The 17145-nt window shown below is 34.1% G+C and overlaps 2 protein-coding genes across 2 annotated transcripts in view; both read left to right on the forward strand.

Moving 5' to 3' along the window:
• Oli (basic helix-loop-helix family member olig) overlaps positions 1-1081 on the forward strand; it is a 4248-nt gene extending 3167 nt beyond the window's left edge. Inside the window, exons 4-5 of the mRNA XM_018505906.1 lie at positions 3-94; positions 208-1081. Of these exons, the coding sequence (XP_018361408.1) occupies positions 3-94; positions 208-431 (316 nt within the window). The 3' untranslated portion in view covers positions 432-1081. The remainder of the gene's footprint in view (positions 1-2; positions 95-207) is intronic.
• A 2913-nt stretch (positions 1082-3994) lies between these two features.
• The window catches only part of Axud1 (AXIN1 up-regulated 1), a 48979-nt gene continuing 35828 nt past the window's right edge, over positions 3995-17145 (forward strand). Inside the window, exon 1 of the mRNA XM_018505920.1 lies at positions 3995-4336. The gene's annotated coding sequence lies outside the window, so the exon portion shown is untranslated. The remainder of the gene's footprint in view (positions 4337-17145) is intronic.

The following is a 17145-nucleotide window of genomic DNA, read 5'->3' on the forward strand; positions in this document are numbered from 1 at the left end:
CGCTCCGTCATCCCTTATGCTCACAGCCCCTCGGTGAGGAAGCTGTCCAAGATAGCCACCCTGCTGTTGGCGAAAAATTACATTCTTATGCAAGGTGAATAAGTTCCTTTGATGCGAAAACCTCGTGTCTTCTCTCGTTGTTGAATTCTGAATTAAATTGAATTTAAATTGACACCGACTAAAATAAGAAACGTGTCGCTCGCCCAGGAAACGCCTTGGAGGAGCTCCGAAGAGTAATCGCCGTCCTGCAATCGCCGCACGCGCACACCACCGCCTTGCCACCCACGCCGGTCTCCTACGACCTCCTGCAGGGATTCCCCGGCAAGTTGTTCCAAGGGGTGCAGGAGATGCAGGGACTACCCGCGAGCGAACCTCAGATCGTGACCGGCCCTCCGACTGACGGCACAGTCGCCAGCGGAGAATCGAATTAAGGAGTCAATTTTTTTTGTCTTTTTTTTCTGCGGCTCCACTTCTTTTTTATCTTTCCGTAAAAGACTTTTTCCATGAATCGATCGCACGAGAATTTGAACCATGCAATTAAATCGGTAAGAACGTCGAAAAATCAAATAGCAAGATGTACGATTCAAAAGTAGAAGCAAAAAAGTGACGATCGGTAATTAATGTAAGATACGGTGGATGTGGATTTTTAGAGATGAAGGTAATGGAAATACGAAGGCATTTTTAAAGATGGAGATAAGAAGTACTTTCAAGAATGGAAACGCCTTTGGACATGAAAGTATTAATTAATAGAGTATTACTGAAGTGCTAATTAACTCCTCGAGAGAGAGAGAGAAAAAAAGAGAGAGAAAGAGAGAATAGATTAGCCTTTTAAATATTAAGTATATCATTTATCCACAAAATCAAAACGCGGAAAAACGAATCGTACAATTTTATCTTTTTCGTGCAAAAAAGAGGATTGAAGTAAACTGTAGTAGACAAAAGAAATGTCACATTTAAAGAATTAAAAATTAACATTGAGACATTAAAAAGTAAACGCTGAAAACAAGAACCATATAATATATATAGGGTAGTCCTTAAGTATACTGAAAGATTTTAAAGTTGATTTCTTACATTAATTCATATAACTTTATATGACTACGTGTCTGAAAGGCTTATTTTTAAAGATACAGAGGGTATCAAAGTTGAAGGAAAAATTTCATTTCTTCCTCAAAAATTCGAAAACCATTCGGGTTAATTCAAGAAAATTTTGTATGCGTGTAAAATTTCATCAAAATGATCCGAGTGATTTTTGAAATTTTTTGAAAAAATGAAATTTTCTTTTAACTTTGACACCCTGTATCATTGAAACTAAACTGTTTTGGATATATAGTTTCGTTTCGAATTAATGTGAAGGATCATTCTTTAAATCTCTTAGAATACTTAAGGATTACCTTGTATATACATGTATACAATACATATTACATATATTTAGAATCTAAGAAAACAACTTCTCAGCGAAAAAAAAAAAATAAAATGTACGGTGTTTTCAAGTAGCACCAATTCCCTCCAGTGGATTAAGTAAGCTCACTTTGGAATCCAGATGAAGTCTGGATGAAAGTATTGCGAAAGTACTAGCGATTAAGTGATTAATACTGTCACGATCTTACAGTCAATGATGCAGCAATAAGACGATATGGCGCCGTTTTCGTTCATCCGATAGTCGATTCTCGAAGAGATAGTATCTCAATTGCTTAATAGTTCTTTGTACTTCCTTCATGAAAAAGTGTAGATTTTATTCTAAAGAAAAGTTTCCTTTTCTTTCGAATAAAAGTCTTTTCTTTAGAGTAAAAGTTTAGGATAGAAGTCTATCTGGATTTGCGAAGAGAAAGGAATCGCGAAGATGGAAAGATTCGAGGAGATTGGAAGGATTTCCGATGTTTAAGGATTTCTCCGATTTTCGAACCAAACGGAAGGACGAGAACGTCGCCAAGGCTCGGGACGCGAAGCGCTTCCGAGTCTCGTCCTGAAACACGATAGTCAATATTAGTATGTGATACGTATGTCGAGGAGTTCTAGTCGTATATACAACATAAAGATATTGAATATTCATATACACATATACAGTATATATATATATACATATATATATTTAATAATCTAAACGACGCATCGACTTACGACTTATTTATATACTTAAGAGTCTACTATACAATGTGCCAATAAGGATTTGTTCGCTTTGAAGAGCGAACGAGTGAGAGAGTGCGATTTGAAATGAGAAGTGAGAGAGAAACATGGGATTGGAAGGAAAATGAAAATTATTTATTGTGCTATTTATCAGAGATATCGTGCGATTTTCTTTTTTCTTGAAACGCCACCCTCTTTCGCCGAAGAGGAAAGCGTCTCGACGAAGACAAGGAGGATATACCTGTTGTAGAATGTAGATAATAATTGTTTAGTGCTCTCGAATAAAATCTATTTAAGAAAATCGCATTCCGATGTCCGACGAGGTATGTAATTATATATAGCTATCAGAGAATTTTACGTTTTATTTACAATTTTATTTAATTTGAATTTACTTTAATTTTTCAAATTATTTTAATTTAATTCTATTTTACGTTACATATTTCGCTTCAGTTCATTTTATTATGTTTCTATCAGACTTCTATAATTTCCACAATATTTTCTATTATTTTTCAACTCTATTTTAAATGAGAATATTCTTTCTGTATCTTCCCGTTGTTTTTCTTTTCTTGAAGATACCAAACCATTTCAAGATTGTTCTTCGAACAAAATTTGAAAAATATCATTTTACTGATAAGAAACATAACTACTCAGTTTACTTTTTTCTTTTAAGTAACAGTTATCTTCGTACGCGTAGTTATTTTAATTGTTTAGGGAAGGGGAGCCAATTAAGGCTTTTAAATCCGAGAGGGGAGGGCAATCGAATTTTACTTTATACTATTTTTAATTAATTACTAGCAGGTAAATCATAAAATCACACGTATTTATAAATTTACCTTACTTCTTAAAATTGTAAACTTATTTTTCGAATTGGAAAAACTTAAAATTATAACACTAGCCGTTTCTGAATTATCAGAAAATCTTTCTATAAATTTCAAATTTTTTCTTCTTTTCCAAAATTAATTTCTTGTAACTACTCAATAAGCACAGTCCGTAATTTTTTGTAACTATTTTTGTTCTATTTTAAGATTTAGAGGTCATATCCCTCTGACTTCCCATGATTATCTTTAACAAGAAATATTTTCTTGATAATCTCAAAATGTACTTATTACACATAAATTTTAGAGAAAGAGAGAAAAACTTATCATATACTCAAAACAGAAATTTATTTTCTTTTTAAAAATATGATTTATAAAATTAATCGTAGAAGAGATTTTATATAAGCAAATTAAATTTGTTTTTAATTGAAGTGTTAAACTTATTAGGATTCAGAATATATTTTGAATAGATTTGATGCTTATGATGATTTATGACTTGCAAATATATGAACTTTTGAATACTTGAAACAAGTAATTAATATTTAAATACAGTATCTATATATATGTTTTTGATGTGCGCATCTTAAGATGCTAATAACAAGAATCTACAAGAATAATTCCGCAAGACTATAAAATCTACTTTCTATTTCATCTTCATCGCATCAATTACAGAGTAAGATTGTCGAGAATCTAAACCTATCTGCAATTTCAAAGCTGCCGCCTTCGAAGTAGCGCTGCTTGCCGATTATAGGAAGCTTCTCTCCGAATCACCTGACCCAACCCAACCTGACCGTCCAATCCTCATCGTCATTGTTTCAAAATTTTTTGAATCCTGAAAGCGTATTTTGCCAGCGTCGGTATTTTAGTGTTTCGAGGAAGGTTTATAAAGATTCGTCAGACTTTATTACCCTGTCATTGGTGATAAAGTCACATCCAATACTGAGGCAATCGGCAGTAGCGACTGCGATAGCAACATCGGTGAATCAACGGCAGTGGCTACAACCTGGAACAATGGAGCGACGATGGCGAAGGCGGCAGCAATGGCGGAGGTAGTAGTCGACTAGTGGCGCCATCGTGGCAAACTCTTCCACCGCGCTGTGTTCTCATTCAGCCGCCTTCTGTCCTGGCAAGAGGACCTGACCGTCGCGATCAGAAGCAGGCTGTGCCGTTTGTGCGTGCGTGCCCTCTTCAAGATGGCTTTGTCCGCCGTGGCGCAGTGATATCACTCCAGAGAAAGATCATAATCCCAGCTTGAGTTGGATTACTCTGGAGTGCTGGAGGGAGGTGGAAAAAACCGCCAGCACGACGACAATCATCACGATTACGACGACGAGGAAGAAGGTGCCAGTCAGCAACATCCTGAGCTGTGTGGAGATGTGACGCTCGTCGGCGAACCGGTGAGTCTCTTCGTTTTCTTGACCTCGCGCTTTATTTCCGAGGGATTTGGACCAGAAAGGCTCGTTCGAAGTCAGAACCCCACGTTCGTGATGACGTAGTCGCTGCGTCGACGAGAGAGTGCGAGAGAGAGGAGCGATTTTGAGAGGTGGGAGAAGGAGAGAGGTGGAAGAGGGAGAGAGAGGAAGAGAGAGAAAAAAGAAGTGTTGTTAAAGATATGATGTTAACTGTCTAGATACTGTTATTTGCAATATAAAGTGGCTGAGGACGTTTCTCGCTGCGCCACTTTGCGAAAACGCTCAGGACCTGGGCAGGTGCAAGCGCGGATAGACACTCGGTTGGCAACAGTTCCTCGATTGTTCGGTAAGATAAGTAACAGGAAAAAAAAGGCTGTTTATAGGGATAAGAGAGTTTGCAATAATCGCTGAATAGTTAAATATATTACGCCTTATCTCGCTTTCTCGCTGTTGCGTGTACGTAAGAGACTTCCTCATTAATGATCTTGGAGCAAAACATTTTTTGAAGCAGGAAAGAAGACTCGTAATGATTTTCCGAATAGAAAAGTACCTTGAAGTAAGAAAACTGTCCTTATTGATGATTTTGAAGAGGAAAAATATTTCGGAACAAGAAAGCTCTGTTTATTATTGATTTTAGAGTAGAAAAAAGTATCTTGGAGCAAAACAGTTCTTCCTATTTATAATTTTGGAGCAGGGAAATATTTCAGAGCAAGAAACTTTCTTTACTGATGATTTTGAAATAGGGAAATATTTTAGTGCAAGAAGACTGCTCTTATTGATGATTTTGGAAAATATCTTGGAGCAAGAAAACTTTGTTTATTGTTGATTCTGGAATAGAAAAGTATCTCGGAGCAAGAAAGTTTTCTTTATTGATGATTTGGAATAAAAAAGTATCTTGAAGCAAGAAAACTGTATCCTGTACTCCTTATTGATAATTTTGAGAAATATCTCGAAATAAGAAAACTCTGTTTATTGTTGATTTTGGAGTAAAAAAGTATCTCGGAGTAAGAAAGCTTTTTTATTCATGATTTTTTGAAGTGGAAAAATATCTCGGTGCAAGAAACCTCTTGTTATTGATAAATTTGGAACAGGAAAATGTCTCGCAGCAAGAAAGCATGTTTTATTGATGATTTCGAAGTAGGAAAGTATCTCGGCGCAAGAAAACTGTCCTTATTGATTATTTCGAAGTAGAAAAGTATCTCGGAACAAGCAAGCTTTTTTTATTGATGACTTTGAAGTAAAGAAATGTTCACGCGGTGCCAGCTTGGCGCCTCGAATTTGTCACAAGTATTATTTTGAGTTTATACTGCTGAAATTAGATTGATAAATAATACGGAGGAGTACACTCGCGCGAAAGTGTTTTAGCACTTAAGATAAACAGGCATGTGAAGCTAATATCTATACATATATGCATGTATAAGTAAATACGTCAACTAACCGATAGCGCGAACCGCTTTTATGCGTCTGTTTACAATATTTTAAACGTCACGTAAGAAAAGGCAAAATTAAATTGCTTGAAGATATTTATGCGAACTTATCGAATTTTACAAGAAGAGCGCGAAAACTTGTGCCACTCAAATAGAAATTATCTCTTTATTGAAATCAATAAATTAAAAAAATTCTCGGTCACTCGACTATTTAAATTGAAAAAATTTCTCTGATTTATGCGACTATTTTTTATGATTTTTTCGGGTGGTTGATTTATTTTATCTATCCCCATTGCGTAGCTATGTAAATAAATAAATGGAAAGTGTCTGGAGATTTGCGTTCTGTTAGCAATATTGAGCACAATGGGTCAAGCGTCTTGTTGGATACTTGAATGAGAGTACTAACCAAAACACTTGCAGCACGTACTATTACCTGCAATTAGAAAGTAAACTATAAGCAACAAGGGAAAACGAAAGGAAAGGGAAAAGGATAGCGACAGGCGATATGATGATGCGATATGCTAAGCGTTATCATCCTTCCTTAAAGACTTTTGTATCCTTGAGTTTTATCGATTTACTTATTCATTAACAGAAAACATATAAATTTATAGGAAAATCTCTTGAATAAAAAAAAATGTTTTACCGTTCTTGTATTATCATGCACGATGTTTTGAGTACAAACTGAAATCGAAGAATTAATTTAAAAAATATTGCGCCTCGATGCTTACCCGATTGATTTCTCTGGTATATTTCTCGTGTATTGAACGGTTTTAAATTATGAAATAAGTGAATTATTTGCGTCGACGTTACTATTGTAAGTAGAAACTTTGAAAGTGATATTTTCTGCAGCGAGAAAGCTGGCTTTGCGTCTCGACCAGGATGCCGCTGGTTGTTTTGCCTGTATACCTTGGTCCCATCGGTACGAGTCCCAAATAGTCCCCTTTCCTCTATCAAACCTGCGATCGAGGGGGTAACCACTTAATGTAATCGTGGGACAGAATCCTCGAAATCATTATAAAATTTATATAAAATCTCTATGTACAATCCGATAATTATATATGCAACCACGAGAAATCATTGTATAATGTTAAATAAAATCGTATATTTTACCAAATTACTTCATAGTAGTGAAAAAGATGATTTGTAATCAGATGAAATCATGTAATCTGTGGGACAATATTTCAGCTAGTGGTTACCCCCTTGCCTGCGATACATCTGTTTCGCCTCTACAAAATAGCTCCGAGCGCTCGAAATAATTCTCGATCGATATTGTCGGAATTTATAAAATTGACATCTTTCTCATTTTTGTCGCTAAACAATATTAATCAAACTATGCAACGGTATTTTTTAATATCTTTGCGTAAACATAAATTTATATTTTGCGGACAAAATATCGTGTTTTGTAAAAAACTATGAAGTTGTCCTCGCAAACATGGAATGGAATCTGTTGCTTAATAATTGTTTATTTTTGGTCGATAGGGTTATCGGAATTCTTGTGAAATAAACCAACAATTTCAAATTACAGTATAAAGTAGGTATATGTAGTATTTATTATAATATTAGTGGACTGTATTGAAATGTGCTTTCCGAGGCGTCTAGTTGCAAACAAAATGATAGGAAACTCGCAAGCCAATTGGCAAGTGTCAAGAAATTCGGAAATATTTGGCTGACCCTGTTGTTAGCTAAGTCACAGTCTGATTAGAATAATAACACAACAATATAAACAGATTGTGGTAGAACTCTTACATACAGAAAAGAAAAATATATACTATACGCAATTAATGACTTGTTTCAAGTATTAAAAAAATTTATATATCCCCGTAAATCTAGCATAAATTAATCACAAGCATGAAATTTATTTAAAATATGTATATTTTGAATCATAGTAAGTTTAATACTTCAATCAAGATTATTAAAACAAATTCGATTTGCTTTGTTACATAAAGTCTCTTCCTCACTCAATCTTATAAAAAATATTCTTCAATAGAAAATAAATTTTTGTTTTGCTTTGTTTTTTAAAATTTGTTACAAATATATTTTAAGATTATCATCAAGAAAATATTTTTTGTTAAAGATAATAGTTACTAAAAAAAAATGTAAATTGAGTAGTCGCTTTTCTTAGCAATAGAATATTCTTCTGTGTGTAACAATAACAATTTTTGTGAATTTTATATTTTACATGTCTTTGAATGCACTGATTATTATTTAAAATATCGCATTATTAAATCATTATCATCAGTATATATAAATATAATTATTATTCAATAATAATAATTATATTTATTTATATAGTTCTACTAAAAAACATATAGTTGTCAGCAAAAATGACTATAAATTATAGTTAAACTATAATAATTGTACATTTTTTTTCTTATTATATTAAAACATGTTCTTTATATAGATATTTCACGATTATGTGCAACGCGTTTGAAAATCAGAGTTTTCGGTGAGCCGTAGATTTGTCCAAATATTTGTCGCAGTGTTCAACTTTCTATAAATAAATTATGGGACGTATACAAGTAGCAATAAATGAGCAATAAAAGAAGTATTTTAAAATCAACGTAAGTGCAATGCAAAACCTGCGAGTTTCGCAAGTCGTTGTCCTTACTGTGCCCCACATTGCGTCCGGCCACCACATCCGTCACGTTGATGCACATGGACGGTCGCATATTTATCACATACGAGGTAAACACGTGCTCCGTGGAAAATGTAGGCGCATAGTAATTCGCGTGTGTACGCAGTGTACGCACCACGACCGTGTAAATAATGAATGTAACAGCGGTAGTAGGCTTTACCCTGGACGCTTTGTTGTGTAGAATTATTGTATCGATATCAAAAGGATCGATATAACCCGATCTATAATAGGAACCGATTCTCCTGTAGTTTCTTTCTTCCCGGCATGTTGACCTTATCGTACGTAGTTACAAGCAACATTACGATGCTTAACAAAACGTATGTATTTTACAAAGTGTAATGTTAAGAATCTTGACATTGATTTATTTATTTTAATCTCAACTTTAATCTGACAATGAATACATTTTTCCCTCACATTTTAAAAGAACATTTTAACAAGCAAACAGCGACTAATATATGCATAACGTAGAATAAATAAATGTTAACATTTTCGAACGAGATCTAATGCTTAACTTTTCAGAGCTGACGAGGAGTCTATTCATCTTATTTAGTAAAAATTCTTGTCAAAAATTCCTCCTTGTTAAAAATTCTTGTCAAAAGTTCTCTTTACATTTGAAAATTTAAATTATTCTTATACTAAAATATACTAGCATTTATTTTTTTTATATACAGGTTATGTTGTTTTAGTTGCTTAAAATTAAATAGTGCCTTTTAAGTAACGTAAATTAAATGAATCTTATCAGTAATTATGTTGCAGATTTCAATATTAATTTCATAGGATTAACATTTTTTGTAGATTTTATACATTTTGCATCTGTATGTTTTTGAATCAATTACTGTTCATAAAATATCACATTATTAAATGATTATGATCAAGTTAATATTATTTATGGTAATAGCCATATTAATTATAAATCTACGAGAAATATTAATATTAGTTATGGTTCGAACTTTTGACTAATTATTGTAATGGACGTTTTTATCAATCCGATCAGATTTTAAAAGAGTTTTCGTTATTATACTTAGTAATTATTCAGAATAGGGTCTTTTTCGAATTTTGATATTTTTTTTGTGGTAGTCTTAAAAATCTTTATTGTGGCTCTGACAGTAATCAACCTTTTTTTTTTTAACTATTTATTTCCAATATAGATTTTTGGATCTTTCGACATTACAAATTATGTATAATTAAATCCTTAAAAAGAGCTTATGATTTTAGTTCTGAAAAGAACTAGTAGTGATTTATAAGTCTGTTTTATTACATCATCGTCGCACACCCACAAAAAAGCTTTTAGCTTCAAAACACAACCTTGGCAATCCATTGTGTGGATCTCTGCTGAGAGAAAGTGTCTGTATATTCTATTATTATCTAAATAGAGCAGTCAACGTATTGTACTGTTGAATACATGAAGTCGACTCCCTCGATTAATTATCACTGTCAGAGTTACAAAAGTTTTTATTAAGATTGTCGCAAAAAAAAATCGAAATTTTAAAAAGGCTCTATTCTGAATTGAATAATCATCTTATATTCTTTTCGCTCGAAATGATTTGAGTAGTTCAAAATCGTGATTCGAACAAGCATCTGGAAAATTTTCCGGTTTGTCACGTCGCGTGTGACCTTACGTGAGAAGTATAACGGGTTCTGACGCACTTCCGGCATGCTTATCTCACAGGTAACGTTTGTGACGTATGTATGTCGCAAAATCGGCCCGCAGCGATTGAAATGCGCCTACACGAGATAGCGTCCTATCGTATCTTTCATCACGCGCGAGGCACAACTTCTCACAGCTAGAAAATTATCTAGATGCTTGTAATTGCTATTTATATTCGAATAAAACATATACTCATATCTGGAAAATTATTTAAATGCTTGTAAATGCTATCTATAATTTAAAATCATAATTAAAATCATAAGATGAAAGTAGAAAATATTCTCAATATAATGAGGATAAAGTTTACATAGAGTTGGAAAATTTATATTAAATTTATTATAATATTTCACGTGTTCTGAAGGGTCTAAACTTTTATGTTAATTTTACACATGATAAAAATGTTAGAAAATAATACAAATATAGAAACATCTAATAACACAAACATGTAAAAATTAACATAAAAATTGTAACACTTTGACATAATTTTGAAACAAATTGGGAGCACATATTTCCTTAATAAAATTAACATTTATGATATGTTAAATTAACACATGTACATGTGTCTGTGTTAATTTAATCTTTTATTCATCACCTTATTTACGTTTTTACCTTATTTAAAAACTACATTATTTTTACGTTATTTGTTTATTTATTTATAAAATATTATTTTAACATTAAGAAATATTAAATATCAATTTAACATACATTTCCGAATAACTTTTTATCACATTAAATTAACACTTAATTATATTAAAAATTTAATACAAATATTTAACAAAATTTCAACATAATTTCAACATATTTAACAAAGGATCAATTTTAACACAAGTATAAAATGTTTTTCATTGTAGGTATAAATATAACTTTTAATACCACACTGAGAAAAATTTCTGTTTGAAAATGAACGAACCAGAAAATTCTAATCATATCAATCGGAATTCTGTTATTTTTTACAATCAGAATTATAATATATTCATCCAGAAAATTTCGGCTTGCTCATTTTTAATCAAAATTCCAATTAGTGTAACCTGATCTTTTTTCAGTGTATATATAAATTTTCCGATAAGAATCATATACATATATTGATTTCTTATTTTTTCCTTATAATGAATTTTTAAAGAAAGAAAAGAGAGAGGAGAGAATAGAGTTGGGAGAAAAGTCTGAAAAGAGATCAGGGAAATAGAGATATTAAATTAGAAACGTCAATCTCGCGACGCCATGAGAAGTAACTGGATATAATTTCGCCGACATTATTGACATTACCGAGCTCAGAAATTTGATCGCAATGTGTAATTTCAAAAATTATCATTATAAAAAGAACATGAATTAAATCGATACACGCGTCGTTATATTTTTGTACGTCGAAAAGTTGTATTAGCGAAGTTACGAAGGTTTCTTTTTTGCTTCGTTCTCGTTTCTTAACTCAACTGGATTAGATTTTCCCGACCCTACCTTTCGATCTCTTACGGATGGCGTCCAATTGTTGCTAAATCTCATCAATTAGGCATAGACAAATTGGACTCAATTGACGATCTTAAGACATAAATTTAACTCTCGCGCAGCGTAGAATCTCGGCGTATTTTTTACAGTGAGAATCAAATCCTTCGGTTAATGTGCAATCGGGGGTTATCCCGGCGAGCATAAGCGAACGAAATGACTGACGGAACGGGTCAAGGTGCGCCGACTGATGAAGTTATCGACGACTGAGTGAATAAAGAACGCGTTGTCCGTCGTGTCGAATAAAAAAAAGACAAAGAACGAAAGAAAAAAAAATGATTAGTTTCATCAAAGTTTCCGAATTCGATCACATAAATATATTATTGGATCGGAACAAAAAAATTCGTAGCCCTACTTTATTCGTATCATGTCTACGTGTTTCTTTTTTAAATTTGCAATTATACTATTCGACAAAACAATGTTTCAGCTTTAAGAATCTGTTTTTTACATTTTAATTTGATGATTTTTAGTTATGAACAATCAAAATGCTCCTTTTATTTAATCCGCAATAACTTAGTAACAAAAAATCTTAGGAACGTTTGAAATATTATTTTGTAAAAAAATAGGAAAAAATGTTAAAAAATGTTTACGTTAGAAAGTCGACAAGGTTTTTTGGACACATGATAGGCCCACAAAATAAAAAGAAAATTTCTCATTTTTTTCGCCTAGCTTGTAGATTTCTATGAGTAAAAATTACCAAACATATAAAAACTTAAATTGCGTAGTGATCTTTCGAAAGCAGAGATTTTAAGATAAAAAAACTCCTTTTTTTAAATTTAAATTTTGTTTATTTTTAACGAAGTTACTGCTGCTTGAATTTTGAAGTTTGTAGCATTATATATACATGTATCGTTTACACATGGAGGACACGTCACCGTCTTATCAGTGGAATTGATATCGGTCGAATAAGGACTTGTTATCGATATTCTGGGTTTGCGTCATTGCTACTTAACATACAATACTATGTGAATTTAAAGATTTCCGTGGAAAGAAAGAGAAATAGTTAATAAAATTATGATTTAAAAAAAAAGATTTGAAGAAAAAATTAAATCTTTATTTTAGACGTTTTAACAAAATAAATTAATAATGTTACGTATATGAAAAAAATCTATTAACAGCATTACATAAATTGAAAATAACCTTGTTAATTCAATAACAGTATTAACGTTATTGAATTAATGTTCAATTCGTAATTAATGAAACAAATAATATTTTCTTAAAATAAATTATATTTTCTTAAAATAAGAACATGGCAGATTTGTTTTATTAATACTGTGTTATTGTGAATTAACAAGATTATTTTTAACTAGAATGCCATTAATACATAATTTTTGTCAATGTAGATTCATTGATAGCTTACATTATTTTAATAACAAGTTTTGAGAAGAAATTGTTAGTTAATGTAGTCCTATGTTTCAATATTTAAATGTTAATTGAATATAATATTCTGTAATAGTAAGATATTACTTCAGAAATGGACTTCAAAAATAATCTTCAAATGACACACATACACAAATAACACACACATAATTTATTTTAAAAGTCTGAGTGATAAAGTGTCACTTTTCATATCATACGACGTTTAATAAATGATAATTCCAAAACACAATTTATTCATTAATTTTAGAACAGAATTATTATTACATCGGGCGACTCGTTTTTATCGTATCTTTCTTTAATGGCACATTTTCTGCAATCAGCTTATTACTTTTTAATGTTATAAATGTCTTTATGAAATTTTGGGTTAAAGATTGGGAAAATAAGATCCACCTGAAATCAATTAAATAATACGTGACGTCTGGTGTCACCGTTTATCTCTACTCCTGAATGAACAATCTTCTTCACGGCGAAATTGTCTGTGAATCGACCGACTGAGTGACATTAAGAAATAACGCAGCAGAGACGAAGGGATGGGATTGTAAGGGAGATACGTCATGTATTATACATTTGGATACGTCACGACGTCGACGCTGGCTCCACGATGAATCATTGTTCGTTTACAACGTTCGCTCGAGTTGCAGTACATGGGAATAGAAAATGAATGGAAGAAAAAATAGATGTCGGAGCAACATCGGCCGCTCGTGTGGGAGATGAAACTGGTTCGCCGAAGAAGCTGCTGCTGCTGCTGTTGTGACTAGTCGACCACTGCGTTATCTCGTTAATGTGTAGATCGTTTTCCTGATCAAGAAAGAGAGAAAGAGAGAGAGAGAGAGAGAGGGACCGAAGGGGTGATAGAGAGGAAAAGAGAGAACCAAGATAATTTCTTATCCGTTCTTGAGTGCTATAATAACATGGCAATTTTGTTAAAATTAACCGGTTTATTCAAAGCGGTAATATTCACATATTCGAACGTTATTGGCTTTACATTTTCATTTCTGTACCAAGATTTGGATTTTCGATCGTCGAAAATTTCTTTTAACTCGTAACTGGAACATATATGGATTCTCATAACTCTGGAACATTTTCCTAATTTTTAAATAGTATAATGATTTAGAATAATTCTTATTTTTAACATATTATTTGTTCTATTCATGTATGCTAATTATCGTACTGTATTTATGCTAAGTTCAAGTATTGCAATTTTTTCTGATATAGTTGAAAATTTTAAAACTTTCTAAAAAAGAGCGAATAATAAAAAAATTTAATGAGCCCCAAAGAGACACATATGTTCCTTTAATGTCACAAAAAACACGTTTTCCTGGTGCGAGTTAAGAATCCATATTGTTTCCGTTTTCTCTCTTTTTATTTTTAACCAGTTTTTTCTTCCTTTCTCTTCTCTCGCTCTTTTCCTTTTCTAATAAAATTTTCTCTACAAAATTAAATTTCAACAGAAAGAATCTATTGATGCGAGTTTCACAGAAACCACATATTTTTCGCTTTTTCTGATTTTCAATGATTTGCATTGAAATGGCACGTCGCAAATAATTCGCTGTGGCTTTCGCGAATCATACTCGTCAATTTCGTTCCCTTCTCTTATTTAATGGAATCATGTTATATCAAAGGAAAAATAAATTTTGTTGTTAACAACGCATTTGTTATTTTGCTCAATTTTTTGCACTACTTTATTTAATTGATTCATTGCAAGTATAAAAAATTGCAATTGTGTGTTTCTTATTGGAAGAAGAGTACAATTTTTTTCGTTCGCCGATCGTTTTATTTCTACATTTTTTATTGTTTTTATTTTGCGGAAACTAAAAATTATCATAATGACGCTAATATAAGAAAAAATTGCTTATATGAAAATAAAGTTCATAAAATCGTTATTCGCATCATTATGAATTCAGAGAGTTGTTGATCCAACTTTGAATTAATTTTTAAATGATTGAATAACTAACAGCGATTTCATATCGATGTGAACAAGAATTTTTTTTAATTTTAATGTACCAATTTAATAATTTTTTCTTGAGTGCAGCATTATCAGCAGATATTATTAGGATAATTTTCGGTTTCCGGAAAAATATAAGAATATGAAAAAATAAAATAATAACCGAACGGTTACGAAAAAGTGGAAGTTGTATTCTCCTTTCCCGTCTTAATCCTCCTCGAAATTTTGCACCTTCCATCAGCAACCTGAGTTTTTGAGTTTCGGTGCCTTTTATATTATTTCGAACTGTATAAAAATCTTATAAAATTCTTGTATACTTGTACAAGCTTTAACAACAAGTTTTTAATATTATAAAAGTCGAATTGTGTGTGTGTGTGTGTTTATTTAATTGTAACAATTTAAATCGATCTACTAAAATTCACAATTAAACTATCAACTGTGCTTTTAAAGTTCTTGATCGCGAAGGATTAATTTTCTTTCGAGATTGGATTGTATCAGATTCTATCGAAACTATATAAGAATTATAGCACATCCTTATATTTATGTAACTTCTTTACCGGAAATTTCGCGGGTGTTTACATCGGGATGACGCACCGCAAATTCGACCCCGCGAATCATTCCGCGCGAGCGTACTCACGATCGGCGAGTGCGTGGGTGCGGAAACGCTGACACGAAACACATCGAAACGAGCAAAACGCACAGCATGTAGAGGAGAGGATGAGGGAAAATGAGATGAACAAGTGAGAGAGAAAGAAAGAGAGGAGGAGAGAGGAGGACGGAAACAAAGCGAATGCAACCGAGGCAACACAATGGCGCATCGACCCGCCAAAACTCGCGCCGTTGGCCGGCCGATGCGCAGGAACACGCGCGCGTCGTGTCTCCTCGAAACAATGAATACTTTTGCCACCCACTTTATCCCTCCCCCTCCCTCATCCCCGCCGGTCCTCCGCCTCCCCGACATATTGATCGTTCCCCGAGCGAAAATCGATCGCGCCGAATTTCCGAGGGAGAATTTCCGGTCGGCCCGGAAGCAGCTCTCTCTCTCTCTCTCTCTCTCTCTCTCTCTCTCTCTCTCTCTCGTCTCCTCTCCCCCTCTCTCAAATATTTCCCTGTCAAAATTTTATTTCAGCCCGTAGTCCATCTAATTTTGGCGCTTGAGAGTTTGCCAATGTACGCACGACATATCGTGCAGCCCCCCTTTCTCTAGCATCCCTCGGTAATCTTCGTTAATTTCCTAGCAAGTTTTACCAATTTCCATGAATTCTCTACGAAACTCGACATATTCCGATTTTTCTCTTCCCGCCGATTCTCCATTGGATCTTGCTAAACGCTCGCCGAGTTTCGTCAACGATCTTTGCCCAACTTCCGCACCGATTTTGCATCGACTTCCCGATAAATTTCAGCCCCTACAGCACAAATCTCCAAGGGACGCCCTAAAGATATCCAGAGAATGTTCCGAGGATGTTCCAAAATGTTCCAAGTACGTTTTCTGAACGTCCCTCGGATAAAGTGTGTTAGGAACAGATTCGACTCTCTCGATCGATCGAAATTCATCAGAATGGGAAATCTGCAGCACAAATCTTGAAGGGGACGTTCTAAAAATATCCAGAGAACGTTCTGAGGATGTTCCAGAACGTCCTAAGTACGTTTTCCGAACGTCCTTCGGACAAAGTGTGTTAGGAACCGATTCGACTCTCTCGATCGATCGAAATTCATCAGAATGGGAAATCTATAGCACAAATCTTGAAGGGGACGTTCTAAAAATATCCAGAGAACGTTCTGAGGATGTTCCAGAACGTCCTAAGTACGTTTTCCGAACGTCCTTCGGACAAAGTGTGTTAGGAACCGATTCGACTCTCTCGATCGATCGAAATTCATCAGAATGGAAAATCTACAGTCGCACGGGGAACGGCGTCGAATCCGTGTCAAGTCCGACAACACACTGACCTTAGGATCTCGCGAGGGGGAAAGAGGAGACAGTCCGAAATCGCGAGTCCTCACGCGCAGATCGCCCCCTTCGCTCTCGCAGGTCCTTCGCGAGGGACCCCCGGGGGGTCCTCGACTCAGGTGTCCCCCTTCGGCGCCGTACGCGGTGCGCGGGGTCTCGGACCGAGCGAGAAGTATTCCCAGGATGGATGGAAGGAAGATCAGGTGCCGTGGTTGTCCTGGCAACCGGCATTGATCCTTCCCCTCTTGTTCTACCACGCCGCGCCGCCCTCCCCTCCTCGCCCGTTCGTTATTGCTGCGCCTCCCGTCCTCCCT

Source organism: Trachymyrmex cornetzi, unplaced genomic scaffold (assembly GCF_001594075.2).
Source record: "Trachymyrmex cornetzi isolate Tcor2-1 unplaced genomic scaffold, Tcor1.1 scaffold220, whole genome shotgun sequence".
Classification (NCBI taxonomy): domain Eukaryota; kingdom Metazoa; phylum Arthropoda; class Insecta; order Hymenoptera; family Formicidae; genus Trachymyrmex; species Trachymyrmex cornetzi.